The sequence below is a fragment of the Ruditapes philippinarum genome, unplaced genomic scaffold (assembly GCF_026571515.1).
Source record: "Ruditapes philippinarum isolate M1 unplaced genomic scaffold, ASM2657151v2 ctg1462_1_1_1_1, whole genome shotgun sequence".
In the NCBI taxonomy this organism is placed as follows: domain Eukaryota; kingdom Metazoa; phylum Mollusca; class Bivalvia; order Venerida; family Veneridae; genus Ruditapes; species Ruditapes philippinarum.
Window position 1 is genome coordinate 179,422 of NW_026865249.1, and position 17,983 is coordinate 197,404.

Consider the following 17,983-nt stretch of genomic DNA (forward strand, 5'->3'; position numbering starts at 1 on the left):
GGAGTAACGTTTATGGCGGCACGACTTAGCTTAAATGAAATTAGCTGCCGGTGTCTTGACTAAAGCCGAGGGAGTGGCCGTACAAAGTAGGCTCTGAGTCGACGAGGATGGTGTGCTAGGGTGCATGAGCCCCTAGCACGATAAGACGACTTGAACGACAGGCCTTAGCCCTTTTCAGGGCTACCCTTTCATATTGTCTCAGGTTATTGTACATTTAGGTTCTCATTGGCCGACGTACAGTGACCTACTTTTGGCTCAAAATTCATATTTTTGGCTAATATTCCGTGGAAATTGCATGGAGGTAAATTATCACCACTTTGTGCTTCAAAATTAACTCTTTAAGGGCATGACTGGTGACATGTCCGGGGTTCGTACTCGATAGCGAAAGCTGCATTTTGTACCTGAAAGGACGGATGGACCCTCATTAAGCATAAACTACACAAATTATGTAATTTCTGGGTGGTAACGCTTACTTTTCACAACTGCATAGTTGTCAGGGTGACATTTTTTTCCCATCATTCAATTAAATTACTGATAAAGGGAAACAACTCGAATTCGTATCAGTTTGTTACCTTTTCTAGTTGTTTTCCTTTTCAATCAATAAATCAAGCTTTTATTGTGCTGTTTATTTTAAATATTTTACTCCTTCATCACAATTGCAAATATTTGTTTTATCTTTACTTTAGAAACAAACAAACCACACCCTTCTTAACAAAAAAAAAAGAAAGAAAAAAACATAAAAAACGACCAAAAAAACCCCATGATTTGTATAGCAATAGTTTATTATCAAGGTAATGATATTGTTTGTTAGAATTAAAAAAAATGTTAACTTTCAAGGTGTGAAGCTTGATCTTTTTCTTTTATTATGTTGAAGTTATATTGTGAATATTGTCTTGGAGATATTTACTTTAACAACTTTAATATTCTTGTTTTTATTCGATATTTTTGTTTAATTTGACCTTTAATTGTCAAAGGGAGATAAGGCAGTAAAAATAGTATCGTTAATATGCAATGAGTAATTTCCCTTTGAGGCATTACGCCATTCAGATAAATATGCTGAACTGTACCTTTCACAAAGAAGAATTTAATAGATAAGAACCATCAAAGTATATTTCATATTTTTTAATTAGAATTATACAACTTTTTCCTTAATACAAATAATCAGATAATTATCATATAATTTGCTTTATTTTAGAAAATCAATCAATCGATCCGTTCATCAATCCATTACTAAATCAATCGATCTACCGACCGATCGATCTATCGACCTATCAATCAATCAATCAATCAATCGATCAATCGATCGATCGATCAAAACCTTAATAATTTTCAACTAGATAACAAAGTCGGTAACATATTCATATAATTATACTAAAATGACTCTTAATTCGTAGTTCTTTATTTTCAAATTTATACAAGCAAAAGACAAAGCCTTTTCGTTTATTTCCCTGCCGAAGTTTCACACATCGGACCCTCGAATCCCTCTGGGCACTCACAAATATATGTTGTCCCTTCGTCCTCGAAACAAATTCCTCCATTTTGACATGGATGGCTTGAGCACGGAAAAGCTGAAGAACGAAAATATATGTGCTTGATACATAATACATACATAGATAATTCAAGAATACAGATATACTTGCAATTAAATGCACGCACACGCACGCACGCGCGCACACACCAACACACACACACACGCACGCACGCACACACACACAATCCTTATAATTAAAAAAAACATTGATACGGTAGGGAATAGAAAATAAAACTTTACAGGCACATTATGCCTCAGAAACGATTGAATATTGACTTCTTTAGAGAGGGAAATCAATAAATAATGGTTTTAGATCATCATTATCATCATCATCATCATCATCATCATCATCATCATCATCATCAACAACAACAACAACAACAACATCAACACCAACCATAACAATATCATCATCATCATCATCATCATCATCATCAACATCATCATCATCAACAGCAACAACAAGATCGTTATCATCATTATCTACCATAACAAGATCAACATCATCATCATCATCATCATCATCACTATCATCATCATCATCATCATCATCATCATCATCAACAACAACAACAACAACAACAACAACAACAACAACAACAACAACAACAACAACAACAAGATAATCATCATCATCATCGTTACAAAACCATCATCATCATTATCATCATCATCATCATCATCATCATCAGTCACTACCACCACCAACAACAATTTTTAAACATACCGGCACAGGTTGGGGTAAGACCGGACCATCTTCCTGTCTGTGTACATGTTCTGGTCATGTCTCCAAATTCCCGGTCATATCCTATGTTACACGTGTATGTCACCGTGCTTCCAAATGTTGTTCCTGTTACCGTCTTTTGACCATTAGTAATATCTTCAGGTGCTTTACATGTAATGTCTGAAGGCAAAAACAATCAAAGGCTCATTTATTACATTTCATGTTCATTTATTTTGTTTATTCCTAAATAAATAAATAAATAAATAAATAAGTAAGTAAGTAAATAATAAATAAATAGATAAATAAATAAGACAAGAAAAGGGGTAACACTCCATCTTTTTAATATCTAATTAAGTTATCTCTTTTCGGTAATTTTAGGTTTTAAGGGAAATAATTATACATGCAACAACAACAACAATAATAACAATGAAACACATTTAAGTTAAAACTTAGAGTAACGCTTCGCATTACATGCAAGAAAAAATCTAATAGATCTGAACATAAATCAAATTGGGGCAAACTGTACAATCATTTTCTAGGTGGTAACAGATATAACATTAAAGCTAACCATATCGTAAGCCCAACGCCGCTCCAGATACTTGCTGAATATGTTGAGGGGTTCCGTAAGCTCCACACCCTCCAAAGTGCATTTCAAAGAAAGAGAAGAAACTGCTCGGTATTTTCTTGGCTTGTGGAACCTGGTGAGCACTGTCGACCCAATTATGCTGCATAGCTGAGTTTGTGGGATGATAGGGAGACGGTGCAATATGATTATGGTTGAACAGGAAAGCGAAATAGTTGTTGGGATTACCGTCACAGTTAACATAAGTCTGGTCAACTCCATTAAGCTTGTACCCTTCTCTTTGACCACGGTGACTTTGAGCTGTAGGCAAGAATCCTACATACACCATCGGGGTCATTTTAGAATTTTGAGGAGCGGCATATCCGGTGTGCGCGTTATACTGAATAGAAAGAGGTGTTGCATGAAAAGCTGTGATTTGTTCTATTTTGGCTTCATATTGTCCGCCATCTTTGCGAAGGTCACGCATTAGCACGTGCGTAGAATCAGTGTAAAGGTCATCGATATTGATAGCGACGCTGGTATTAGGTGAAATGTAAGTGTAACCGTAGCCTTTGTAAAAGTCGCAGTACACTTGGAATGGTTGGTCGAGTCTGTTATATACCGTGTATTCGCCACTTGTGCTGAGTATATTTGACATGTAAATCGCTGCGCACGAATCTTAAAAAAAGATCTTTTTAAAAATAATTCTTGTGTAAAAATTGTGTTTTCGAAAAGTGATTCTAAATATCAGCAAAACTGCTCATAATCAATGAAAATGTGTAGAATTTGAGATATATACAAACTATTTATAGACGACAAATGAAAGCTCGACGTTATAATAAAATCGCAAATCTCCATTTGTGAAACATTAAATTCAAAAACTTACGGTAATGAGTCTGTGCAATGCATGAAGACACGCTAAAAATAAACAAGGCTACTGCTGTAAACATATTTCACTTGATATTTGGAATTACAACAACATAAGTAGATTTTATGAAGAGTGACGGAATTTTAGAGAACTGTACATATATAAGTAAACTTAAAGCAGCGAAAGATAAGACATTTCATTAGTATCTGGTTTGATATCTATTCTTATCTTCAAGCAGAGTTCACTGACCAATATAACTTAAACTCAATAGCGCAGCTGCTTTTTAATACTAATGAGCAATTTAAAATACAGACCATTCTTTTAAGGCAGTACAAGACTCTGATAGGAACGCGGTTTCTTCCTTTGGGTTTAAGAGAAGGCAAAATATGATGTTCGAGTCGATAGATGCTTAACACGCGAAGAGAACATCATAATTATAAAATGCTAAGTCATTATTACTTTACTTATGCCAACATGGAAAAAGCTGATTCAGCTAAATGACCAACGAAAACTCATAGGTAAACTGTAACATAACCCCAAAAATAAAAAAAATGTAAAAATTTGGAAATTACGATATTACATGTAGTGTGTATGGGGCTTAGCGAGTCTTGAGTCTTGAGTCTTAATATATCTATATCATGCAGATATCTATACAGGATTCATTTAGATTTTTTGTCAAAATCAACAATAAATGTGACTGTAAGAAATAATTACATATACGTAAAGCAAATATATATCCATGTTAATACAGTACAGCGATGTAATTAAAGACATTTGAAGTTTAAGATAGCTGGAAATTTAAAGTCGCCATCTATACTCTTAAGATCATATGCAGATTTACCATATTATTTTTCTGAAGGAATGCTTCTGGCGCCCCTCTGTGCATTACTTCTGGCACGAACGGACTAAAACGAACCGGTGATAATTATTAAGAGACGCAATACTTTAACAATGATTTAATTTTCTTTTATTTTATTGTTTCTTACAATATTATTTGAACATTATTTGGAAGCCAGAAAATGTTGTGAGACCATTCCCATAAAAGTCTGTTACATCTTGATATGTTGACTTAACACGGATTTTATCTCCAGCAGCTAGTCCAGTTACAATAGTCACTCCGCCCTGATCTAGATGACCAGAATCCCCATGTGCATGTGCACGAGCAATGATGTCGTTGTTTCTCATGAGCGCCACCTGTAGTTGATGATTATGACCTAGATCACTTGCTACGGACACGGATAACAAATAAAATCCATCGACAGGCGCAGTAAATTGTCCAGTTTGAGCGTTGAACGCGTTACCGGCATTTAGAACAATCTTGTCAAACACAATGGTTTGATTCAAAGCTACACCAGTCAGTTCTGTTTCATCCAGTCTGGCAAAGAAAGCTACGCTATCGTCGAGAAGGAATCTTTTATCTGAATGCATTAAAATAATGGTATTATAACGACTTCATTTCAAATATTTATAAATATAACTACGAGGGATGTTTCAAAATAATGTCAGTTGTTATTTTTAATAAAATTTAATAAAATGTCTCAACTTGATCTGTCCTTGCTCTGTCCTTGAAAATAAACGCTTATAGCCTTCAATACACATTTCAGTAGGCCATTTTAAGAGCAAGATATTAATATAAGTAAGAAGTTGCAGGAGGGCCTGTTCGAGCAGCATATTATAAAAAGCTGCAAATGCCCGTTTCTGAATTAAGCTACCAAATATATCTTTTGGACATTTTATCTTCAGTTTATTCTTCACACACTTCGGTGATCTGAATATCTATAGGTTTTTATACCGAGCAGCGACTTATCTTTTATACAAACTTATTTGCCAGACATTTTGTGTCAAGTCGTCGTTATGTGAAACAATGTTCGTTGTACTGTTAAGGTCAGTGGAATTGTCAGCAAGAATGCTCCAGTATTTATTCTTTGACTCGAGGGACTTATGCCACGATTTTCATGAAACTAAACACAAATGGCATTATTTTGCAACATCCTTTGCATTTTATACTTATGAAAAATTGATTCAAATTTGCTAACTCACTGGTACATTTTATAAGTCAAGGAAATAAATTTTGTTATTTCTATCATTTTGCTGTTTAATAAAAACATGTCAAATAATTATTACCTGGACTTTTGTTTAAAAGAGCACCGATGTTTTGAGAGGCAGTATCGATGAAGCTCTCCTTTTTCTGAAGAAGTTCTTTTAATAATTTGATTTCTTCACTTTTCTCTGCAAGTAAATCTTTCTGGTCTCTAAGTTCATTATTCTGCTTGGCAACTGAAACATATTTTTAGTTAGTAATTAATCTGCGCATTACGTTTAATTTCATGTCAAACATTCTAGTGCAAGTATACGATTGTCAATTGATTTTTGTATTCATAAAACGAAAAACAAAAGATGACAAAAGAAGAATTTTCAGCCTTTTGGATTTTATTAACGCTAGCACTATAGACTAGACTTCCAACTTTTATGTTCAATTATTGGATGTAGGGTTTTGCAAACATTATATTTACCTTGTTTCTCTAGGTCTTTGAATTTCTGTTCGAGGATCCCTATATGTGATTCCAGACGATTTAGATTATCTCTTTTCTTTGCCGATCCATAGCTAAGCAAACACACGGCAACAACAAAAGTCGAAATCAGCATGTTAATTAATCCAATGAAATTAGTTTACAGTAAAGAAAAAAAGGAGGTGGGATAAACTTTGCAGAAAATGAAATTCGGATTATTTTCGCTTATCTTATCACTAATAGATGGCATTTAGCTTGACCTACTGAACTAAGACATGGATAAGTGCCGTAAGTATTGTATAATATTTAGACATTGACTGAAAATTACTAAGTTTCTCAACTTATCGGGGACCTTGGAAAAGTGTAATAGAGAGATATGAAAGAGACTCATTTTTTTATTCCAAATTCTGGGCATGGCATTGACGATTACGCTTAAAGTAAAATATTTGTATATAATTAAATTATTATATAAACCGAATCACCAACTAAGTAGTGACGTGATACAATGTATGTTCTGTTTGGCTAGGTGTTGTCGGAGTTACATTTTGTGACCATTGCTCTCTCTTGTCCATGTTTGCTCTCATATTATAGAATATAGATGTTTAGGGTTAAATAACTTCATAAAAAATTGTATTTAATAAATATATTATATATTGAAAAATCAAGTTTTTCATTTTTGCTTGGCGTTATTTCCATCAAGAAAGTGCTTTACAAATGGTAACTTTATTTTCATAAATTCAAATTTATGACAAAAGAAAAAACAAAAGGTTGTGGCTCAATATTAGACCATAATTATCTTGCTTGTACCGTTAAGAAGTATGTTCACATGCCTCTTTTAAAATGATATTTTTTGTTTCTAATTTAAATAGATTACTGATAAGGGATGTAATTTTAGTTTCATTAAATAATAACCGGCTTTGCATTATCCCCCTTTATTTAACTTTTTACATCCTATTTGATTAATTTTGTTAACACGGTTTTCCTAGCCAATGATAAAAAATACCTTTTTTCACCTTTCACATTCTCCCAACATATTGGCGGCTAAACCAGTCAGTTGTTTACAATACAAGTAATGCACGATTTCAAAATTTTGTTACGAATAAGAGTTTTACCTCTATAAAAGTATTTATTATTGTTTTAGATTTGAAGTAGACATGTAACTTATTAATTAAATTTTATTTCTTTGAAGGAATAAAAAATGGCTCATATTAAAATATGTTTGTAATCTTAATAAAAAATAATTCTTATTGTTGATGATGTATTTGTTGAGTATACTAACTTTGCACTTATTCGAGACCTCGAATGAAACGACATTTTTAACAAGACACTAGATAAAAACAACACATACACGGAAATCAATTAACTTTGTAGACACATATATCAAGTATCAAGGAAAATGTAAGAAAGTATTCTAGTAGACACCTTCTAATTTATTACGCCTAAACTATTTTTGCTATCTAAATTGCCTATTTAAGATTAAAAAAATGTCTTTATTTCTTGTTGTGTTAAGATGTCAAAAGACTAAAGACATTGCAAAAAAGAATGCATAGAAAATAATTAGGGGAAAAAACCGTAAAAATAAATAAATAATAATAATAATAATAATAATAATAATAATAATAATAATAATAATAATCGTAATATTGATAACAAATAAAAAATGAAAAATGAAAAACAAAACAAGACAAAAAAACCAACAACTTCATCATCACCACTAACACCATCATTATCACCGTCATCACCACCCCCACTCCAACCATCAACATAATGATAGTTATCATCAGAATCATCACCGTCGATTATGTTGAAATATAAGAACTATATTTTATTACATATGTCACGGTTCAGAACTGTTCACTATATAGGGGGAGAAGATGCGTAAGCGGCCGGAGAGCTCAGTCGGTAGAGCCGCGGTACGGTATTCCGAGGGTCCCGGGTTCGAGTCCCGGTCAGGCTGCACATTTTTCTCACCCTGTGACATTTGGCGCCCAACGTGGGACCGTGACTGAATATAGCTCAGAGTTTAATTCACATTGCTCTGTAACTCTGTGAAATTCGAGGACAAATTTCAATATAGCAGGGGAGTATGTCACGGTTCAGAACTGTTCACTATATAGGGGGAGAAGATGCGTAAGCGGCCGGAGAGCTCAGTCGGTAGAGCCGCGGTACGGGATTCCGAGGGTCCCGGGTTCGAGTCCCGGTCAGGCTGCACATTTTTCTCACCCTGTGACACATTTATTATGAATAATTGAAGATGATCTCCTTTATGTGACAAAAAAAACAAACAACAACAACAACAACAAAAACAGCAACAAAAAACAACACAAAAAAACAACAAAACAAGAAAGGCGGAAAAAAGAAGAAAAAAAAACAAAAACAAACAAACAAAAGCGCCGAATATACAAAACGTATACCATTTTTCGTCAAATTCGTAAACCGTTAGCGCATTTAACTTGGTCGCTCTGTTAATGCGTTTTAAATCACCGCATAAAGGTAACCGACCCCGTTTGTATGGCAGCTCTATTGGTGAGGCTTTGCCTAGCTGAAATAATCCCAACAACCAACATCAACGACACCGCCATCACCATCCTCCTCCTCATCATCATCATAATCATCAAAGTTTTAAATGCTTCCGAGTGATCACTTTCTTCCAGATATTTATACATCAAAACAGGTGTCAAGTGCTGTGTGGCAGCCATACAACGTTGCCCCGTACTTCACATCAGTGTTATAATTTTCTGGTCCTTCGGGATCATTGAGTCCAGCACTTTTAAGTGTTGAGAATTGAGTGGCGCTCAAGTCGGTACTTGGGGGCGTGAGGGATGCTGCACTTTTTCATTATCCCTCATGTACAGACTTAATCAAACCGGGTCTGCAATTTTAATGAAATTTTGCTGCTTTTAATGCTTCCGGGGGATCACTTTTTCCCAGATATTTATCACTATCTTTATGTTATGTTAAATATGAGGAACACTATTTGTTTTAGGGTTGAACATTATAAAGAAAGCATTTTTAGGCAGAATTGTTTTTTTTTATCTTTTTTAAAAAGCTTTTTTTCATGTACGGTTTAATTTTACAAAAAGTTACTTATTTGCCTATAACCTGAGCCATCTTTTTCTTCTGTTGTTGTTTTTTTGCAATATGTACAGTTAGAGTGATTTAGTATTTTGTATGGAAGTAAAAATACTACCTTGTTCACATTTTGCTGCCCAACAGTTTAACTTTCAGTACTACTTTTATCAGGTGATATACATCTAACATGTTTTTAAACCATTAAAACACTTTTTGCCATTTTTTACACGAGTAAATAATTATTCGTTTCTCAAACATAATGTGCCTTTAATTCATTTTCTAATAATTTTGTTTTTACTTGGTACCTTAGTTTTGAACGTATCCTCATGTAAATTGTTATGCTTATCTTCTTCCTGTTTGTTATGTTGCGTTTTGTAGCGCTCGTTTTTTTTAATCTTCATTTCGTTTAATTTTGAGATGATATCTTATGTACAAAGATAATATATTTTTGCGTTAAAGATATTCTTAGATATATCTTCATCTTTTGGTAAAATACTTTTACTGAAGAAGAAATGTATTGAGATCTATGATGAAATTCTTACTGAACAAGTCAAATTTGAACAAGGCAATACATGGACTATGTTTAGGAAGCTGCATACATTATAACTGGTTATTTTAATTTTGCCCCTTGATTAAAAAAATGCACCGTATCTCAAAGAGGGCTGATCTATATTTTTGTAAAGATATTGTATAGTAATATCAGTATTTTCAAACATCAAGTTTGATTAATACTATATCTCTAAAGGTATATTTTTCTATATAATTCATTTTTAAATTTGATATTATTGTATACTTGTTCATTTACATCTACGTTAAAAGCGAAAAAAAAATGTTATACTTATATCAAATAACTTTTAGCTTCTATTTGATATTCATTTCCCGAATCCAGTGTGAATGTACTATTCTTTTCTTTACTCGATAGATCGTCGTGTCAAATTTGTTTACCTAGTTTCTACTTTGTACTTGTCTGGTATGCCATTACTCTAAGCTATGCTGCAATTTTAATCCATCTAGATGAAACGCATGTAACGGGAAAGTTTAGTTTATCTTCACGGGAAATAGATGGGTAATTTTATCAACATGTATTTCTGTTACATAATGATTATACAATGTAGTCTCGTTACCTTAATGAAATGACGCATACTTCTCTGAATATAGATGTAGGCGACGGATGTTAGCCTTAAATAACCTGACCAGAAAGTGATCTTACACCACGAACCACAACAAGGAAATGAATAAACTTCTTAGCAACACAGGCATCCAAATCTTACATCCTGGTATATAGGCTAACTCGTGCTTATGTTAAAATCAAAATCAAATAAAAAGGAATCAACAAAAATAATAACAAAAAAAGTCGATGCCAACCATTTGTTTTAAGTAATGCCTGAACAAACACATAATTATATGTGGGTTATTCGATGTGTAATTTGTTTTGTTCGATATCTGAAAGCGTTCTACTCAAATAGCCAAATGAACATTACATCCCTTCAAAATATTATCCGCAGTTTGAAATTTGTAATGCGTCACGGTACGCTGATTTAGGGAGACTTCGTAGGCACTTACTGATGACTGATCCAAGGGTATTTCAGGATTTAAAATTAGATCTTTTCAAGTTTTGGGAAATCGCATGGGGCTATATCTGGAGGGTATGGTAGGTGTGGCAAGACGGTGACCTTCTGCGACTTTAAAAATTGCTTCACAAGATAAGATGTAGATGATGGGAACATTGACAAGAAATTAGAAAAACATGATTTAATCCGGACTCAGGGTGCCGTTTTTTATGATTTTCTTTTAACATTTTAGTATAACACCTCGATAATACCGACACTTTTGTCCCTGTACGATTTTACCATATCAGGGAAGTATATGCAAGACCTTCTTTGTGCTCATGCTCCTTTTACAACTACTCGTTCATGCTTTCTACCAATTCAGTAAACAATCCGCTTTGCCAAAGAACTTGTTTTGTGCGAACGCGATTTTTTTTTTAAACTTTAATTTCTTCAAAATTCTCAATTATATTTCCAACCCTTTTTACAGCAGTTGTCAACGACTTGCTCTTTAAAATTTTCGATTAACTTAAAACTATATTTAGCTGAAGGCTCGTGTTTGAAAAGATATTGAATAAAACTACTCAGGTGTATAAGTATCCACGAAATTGTGCAAAGCATTATCGCGCTATGGTACAATACCTATTATACTTGAATTGTAAGGAAAATAGTAATAGATCTACTGTGAAAAATCCCCAAAAGGTTCCCCAGACTATTGGACTTTCAAGAAAATAACCAATATATACTTTTGTTATTGTTCTTATTTTTACAAAAAGAGTAAAACACTTTTCAATCAGCTGATAAATTAATGAATTGGTGAAAAGTTAGCAACTATTTAAAATTATTAATGACATTTACAAACTGAATAAAATGATGATGACGATGATAGTAATAACAATAATACAAATAATAAAAATAATAAGAATGTTATTTTTATAATCATAATCATTATTATTATTATTCTTATTATTCTTATTATTATTATTATTGAAAACAACTAGTAATAAAAAATAAACAAATAAATATCAAACATCAAATAGAATATAAAACAAACAAAAAATCAAGAAATATGAGTTTTTAGCGAATTTTCAAGCTTTGAGACATAAATATTAAAATAAAAGACCTATTATGTCCCAGAAATGAAATTATTTTCTTTTTTCAAAAGCTGTTTATAGTGTACTTTTATAGTTTCTAAAACGTTACTCATTGGCCATTCACATTTACCCTGAGCCATCAATTCTTCTGTCAATTTATTGCAATTAGTACATTTATAGAGATTTAGTATTTTGTATGGCAGTAAAGATACTACTTTGTTTATATTAAGCATTTTTTACAAACTATTTCACTTCTAAGGTTACTTTCTTTCGGTAACAAACATCTAACATGCACTAAAACCATTATTTTAACATTATAAAATTCATGTTTTCACTCTCTAAAAAGTAAAAAATTATTTGTTTCGGAGGCATAATGTATGGAAGCACTGGAGGGCCCTTTTGACTTCTTACTTAATGACTTTTGACTTGGGAGTTATGACTTTTGACTTGGGAGTTTTGACTTTTAACTCAAGACTTATTACTTCTTAGTTGTGAAATTAATTAATTAAACCACACTTTAAGAGAGCACGTGAGTAATGAGCGAAGATGGCTGTGTTGTGCCAAAATATGAAATTCGTGTGAAATACAGTGAAATTCTTGGATTTTTGCTACTTAAGCATGGTATTTTGTTGCCACTGCGTCAGCTGAAAAGAATCTTAATTGAAGAAGTTGAACCTGAAATGTCGAGGTGTACATTTGCAATCGCAGTTGAAAAACGTTGTTCGTGTAATTGGCACGGAAATGCATTATAGTGGACAGTCTGTCGGTTATCGGACGTTATGGCGCCGGCTGAAAGTGAATCATAGTGATGGATGTAAGCCATAAAGATGTTATAGACATAATGAAGGCAATAGATCCAAATGGTGTTGAAATGAGAAAAGCACATCGACTTAAAAGACGTTTCTATTGTGCAAAAGGGCCAAACAATATTTGGCATTTAGATGGTTATGATACGTTGAAACCATTCGGTTTTGGTATACTCGGAGCGGTAGATGGTTTTAGCAGGAAAGTTATCTGGTTATAGGTTTCTGACACTAACAAGGATCCAAAACTGATTGCGATATATTATTTTGATGCATAGAAGCGCATTGAAAAAAACACCTCGCATACTTGTTGCGATGCTGGAATAGAAACCAACCTACCACTTTGCTGGTAGTCGCAGCGTTATTGTTGGAAGAAGTACTTCTAATCAGCGCATTGAAAGATGGTGGGGAACGCTACGTCAACAAGGAATACAGTGGTGGTTTTTGCGAGATTCTGGTCGTTTCAATGAACTCGACCAGATACATATTGAAAATTTGAAATTATTTTGTTTAATGAACCTAATAAAAACACACCTGGATAGAATTGCTCAACAGTGGAATGTACATGAAATTAGACCATAGCACAATTCCGACGCACATTACGGAAAACCTGACATTATGTAATTTTTACCTGAAACGTTTGACGCGCTTGATTATGGTACGGTGGTGGACAAACGTGATGTGACCTGTTGTAAAGACATGTATTTAGTTCCAAAGAGAAAGTTTGTCGAATTCAGCGAATTTGCTTATCTGTTAAAGCCCGACCTCCAAATGCCAGTAGATGCCGATTCAGCATTGAATTTGTTCCGGGAGTTGAATGATTTAGTGGCAAAGTCGTATGAAGACTGAAGTCTTTTTAAGCCATAAAGTTGTTTTGTGAGAGAACAAATGATCAACACGATCCATCATTATCATCATCATCATCTACATCATCATGATTATCATTATAAGTATGTTGATTGCAATGATGATTGTCATGATGCTACTTCTCATGATGAAGGTCGACTTTATAATTTAAATAATTATGTTGTTGATGATAAGCAGAAGTTGATTTCGATGATAATAATTATAATCATGACGATGATGATAACTATATTAAGGATGATGATCGTAATGATGTTGTAAACTATAGTATAATATATTTTATAGTTCATAACGTAAGTGGCATATGTTTATTCTTATGTTTGACAGTCAATTATAACAAACGAATGTCACGGAAGTCAAATGTTATTTCTACGTTCAAATACATCATGGCTCACAAAGGTCTGTTTGTAACCGTTAACGTTTCAGTCAAGAAAAACTACGGACGAGTGACCACCAAGTGTAGACCGAATTAGTCTGTGCAGGTGTGCAGACTTATAGGGCCTATATACTTAACTTTCAGTTAATTAGAATCTGGCTATTGAATAAATTCACTACCTAACGTTCATCTTTGTAGACCAAACGCCGTAGTACGAAACTTGCACAGGATATCTAGCCAGTACTACCGTATTCTTCCTAGTAATCGCCCAGGGCGCTTAGAAAATTGTGAAAGGTGGGCGCTTATTAGGAGTCAGGTCTTACAAAAGTGTACAATATGTAAGAGTCACAGCTATGCAAATTATGTTGATATATCGTATTTAAAGTGGTCCTGTTTACTGACAAATCACTACAATGGGTTTGAAATGTGAATATTCACAGTCTTTCCTCGTACAGTGAAATTTTCTAGGCCCGCGGACATGCATAAAAATTTAAAATGTCGATTGTGGTCAATTGATTTTTTTTCTTTTAAGACAATTTATCCTGGGCGCTTAAACACTTACAAATGGAAAAGAAGGGATGGGCGCTTATAGAAGCATTGATTCTTATTAGGGCGAATAGGTAGTTATAGGTTCAAGAACTTCCAGGATGACGCATTTGTAAAGCTAAGGACGTTTTAAGCGATAATTGCAATAACACTTCGTGCACAATGGTCTGACTTGTGACTTCATATTTCTGACTAGAGACTTCCTATTTGTGACTTTTGACTTCTTACTTGTATCTTCCTACTTGTGACTTTTGACTTCCTACTTGTGAGTAGTGACTTCAAACACTTGTGGTCTTGACTTTTTACTTATCGACCTCTATTACAAATGCATGGAATTAATATATGGTTTAGGGATTGGCATAGGAACAGATATTCAACCGCCATGAAGCTGTACGTGTATCATAAAATGCAACTAAAAATATAATTCGAGGGCTTGGTGCAAAACAGTTGTATCTCCTTCTTTATCTAGTTTAAGTTACAACCGTTTCGCAATAAGCCCTCAAAATGGATTAAACAACTAGACTTTTTCTAGCCCTAGTATAAAGCGCCCGTGTAGGGCAAGGTCATGCACCAAAACTACGCGTTTTTGTTCTTATTCCACCAGTCCTACTTTACTCTAGCAAATTTAAGATTGACATAGCACAGCTTTGGATACGAGACACCAGCACACGGAAAGTGGTTCTTTTTATTATATTTTCCTGTAGACATGATGGATGACAACAATATCATTCTCAGCAAAGCTTCTTCTTAAGCTCACGCGAATTAAAAACTACAATAAGAGCGTCATGGGCAGCACACTCGACTATTTTTAGTTCTTGGTAGTAAAATGAAAACCATCTTAGTCGACAAGGCAGTCAGTTTTAACAAAATGCTTGACAGAGTTATCTACCCATGTCTAAGGGTTCGGATCATGGTGGTTAACAAGTCTGCAAAATTTCAAAGCGATATCTTAAGGGTCTTGGAACATAATAGATGTGGTATGAAAAATTGGACAGAACATTAAACTAACGCCGACGCCCGGATGAGGTGAAAGCTCTCCTTATAATATTCTTCGAATAGTCGAGCTATAAATTACAGGATATAAAATCAATGACGATAAACGCAATTGTGTTCTAAAAGCACAACATGACAATATCTTTTTAAAAATGTTAGTATTTATTATAATATTGATTTAAAAAAAGAACTTTTATTAACAATAAACAATTAAAGTAGAAAAAAAGCAGTATTTATTATAATATTGATTTCAAAAAGATCTTTTATTTAGCAATAAAGAATTGAAGTAGAAAAAAACAGTGTTCCATTTCTTGGAGCAGCGAACTAGTAGTTGGGGGCTGTTTTTTCTTCTTTGCCTTTCTATTTTTAATGTTGTCTATGACTTCCTTTATACGTTGTTTCCTTTGTATGTCCTGTAAATTACAAAAAGATAAAATTTCGAAAGGTGCTTCATTTTGTGCTTCATTTTATCAACATTGTTTAGCTGGTGTTTTTATCACTGTTGCACAAGAGATAGTATTTGTGATTTTGTGTACTTCATTCAAACATTCTCAGTTAATTGAAGTTTCAGAATTACAATTTTCTAATACTAACCATTAACGACACAAAGTATACTGTCATGAGATAATCAGATTACACATGGTTTAGTTGTTTTAATAAAACACACAGACACTTGTGGTTTGGAGCTCAAAACGCCTTTAAAATCCAAATAAAATACATATTTGTCAATCCCAGCACATGTACTGATCATTAAGTTTTTTGATATATATGATCAGTACATGGTCTGGGATTGACAAATATGCATTTTATTTGGATTTTAAAGGCGATTTGAGCTCCAAACCCAAAGTGTCTGTGATAAAACATAGCAAATATATTCCGTTACTTATCTTTATTACAAATGGCATATTCTTATTTAAGGCAGGTAATTATGGGAGAACAGGACACATATCGGTAAATGAAACAAAAACAAGTCGATGACCTAAAAGAATTGAAGATGGGAAGGTTACGGACACTACAAACCAACATATTGTTTTATTTGGCCTAAGTACAATTAAAAACTGAATCACTTTAGTTTAGAAAGACTAACTTTATCAAAGCTAATTCTTCTTTCAAGTAAGCTTAAATTCAATGAATCTATAAAGCGAAAAGCACAGTATTACGGAATACCGTTAGGGCCATCGTAGTTGTACGTTATATTCCAGAGGGCGACAAAGTGATAGTGCGACAACACTATGGCGATAGTACGATGACGACAACGCGATAACACGAGGACGACAATGCTATAGACTATCACATTATTGTCATCGTACTATCGCATTGTCGCCATCGCATTATCGCACTGTCGCATTGTCGTACTGTCTTCATCGCATTGTCGTCATTGCATTGTCGCGTTGCACATCACACTATCGTCACTGTACTCTCGTACTATCGCCATCGCGTTGTCGCACTATCACATTGTCGCCCTCTGGATTATAACGTTCAACCACGATGGCCCTAACGGTATTCTGTACAGTATTACTGATAGCAAAGTTTTTGTTTATTATTTTGATTTCTGACAAGGTCTAGCTGATCAACTAGCTAGCTGAACCAAAGTGTTTTTGAGCCACTTATGGCCTCCTGGGTCTAGTTCTGGCTTTCAAATATAATATGCCATATTTTACATCTGAGGAGGCATTTTGTTCCCGTAATGTACAGTAAACTATAAATATGGGAACGTCGAATGTGTTTGACCAACCCGAATCCAGTGATAAATCTAATTCTCAAATACACGGAGAGGACCAAATGAATAATCTGATGAATAAAATTGGTGTGTAATTGTATTTTATGCATAATCAGTCATTTAAAGAAGAGTGTTTCTCTGTTTATTTCACGGCGTCTCACGAAATCGATCATTCCGACAACCTTTTCTATGTACATGTATATATAGTGGTCAGAATAATTGTGTATATACGTGTATAGAATAAATACAATGATTCTATATCAGTAAATGCATTTTGTAATAATTCAATCTTAACAAGAAGCCAATAACTGATTTGGCATATATTTTGAAAACTCGAGCTTATCTGCAAGTTTAAATCTTAGTACTTATAAGTTTCATTAAGTATAGATTGTTTGATTGGTGAAAGTTAGACTCGGTTCCCCCGTGAGGCTTGAAAGGAGTCACATTTCTCACATTGAGGGAGAGTGTAAATTTCTTATGGTAAACGCATCTAGATCTCAGTGAACAAAAATACACACACCGTCCAAATTGTATTGCCCGATTAGTGATGGATATGTATAACATCGCTAAATCACATCATTTAAGAAAAATATTCAAGCAAACTTTAAAAACTTACATCATCTGACAAATCGCTGTCCGCCATGTTGCATCTCCTGGCTTAAAATGAGCGGCAATGCATCATCACAAATTACAAGTCACAACTTAGAAGTCACAAGTCATAACTCCCAAGTCAATAGTCGAAAGTCATTAAGTCAGAAGTCAAAAGGGCCCTC

General features: G+C 33.9%; 2 protein-coding genes across 2 annotated transcripts; both read right to left on the reverse strand.

The window, feature by feature from the left end:
• Positions 1 to 1,381: 1,381 nt before the first annotated feature.
• Positions 1,382 to 3,861, reverse strand: LOC132728343 (fibropellin-1-like). Its single transcript, XM_060714001.1, has 4 exons — positions 3,704 to 3,861; positions 2,824 to 3,495; positions 2,259 to 2,435; positions 1,382 to 1,568 (listed from the first exon to the last, which is right to left on the reverse strand). Exons 1-4 carry the CDS (start codon positions 3,765 to 3,767, stop codon positions 1,441 to 1,443), a joined length of 1,041 nt encoding a protein of 346 aa, XP_060569984.1. The 5' UTR covers positions 3,768 to 3,861; the 3' UTR covers positions 1,382 to 1,440.
• A 765-nt stretch (positions 3,862 to 4,626) lies between these two features.
• LOC132728344 (heavy metal-binding protein HIP-like) lies at positions 4,627 to 6,428 on the reverse strand. The gene is made up of 3 exons (XM_060714003.1): positions 6,199 to 6,428; positions 5,810 to 5,962; positions 4,627 to 5,103 (listed from the first exon to the last, which is right to left on the reverse strand). Exons 1-3 carry the CDS (start codon positions 6,329 to 6,331, stop codon positions 4,676 to 4,678), a joined length of 714 nt encoding a protein of 237 aa, XP_060569986.1. The 5' UTR covers positions 6,332 to 6,428; the 3' UTR covers positions 4,627 to 4,675.
• Between the last annotated feature and the right edge of the window lie 11,555 nt (positions 6,429 to 17,983).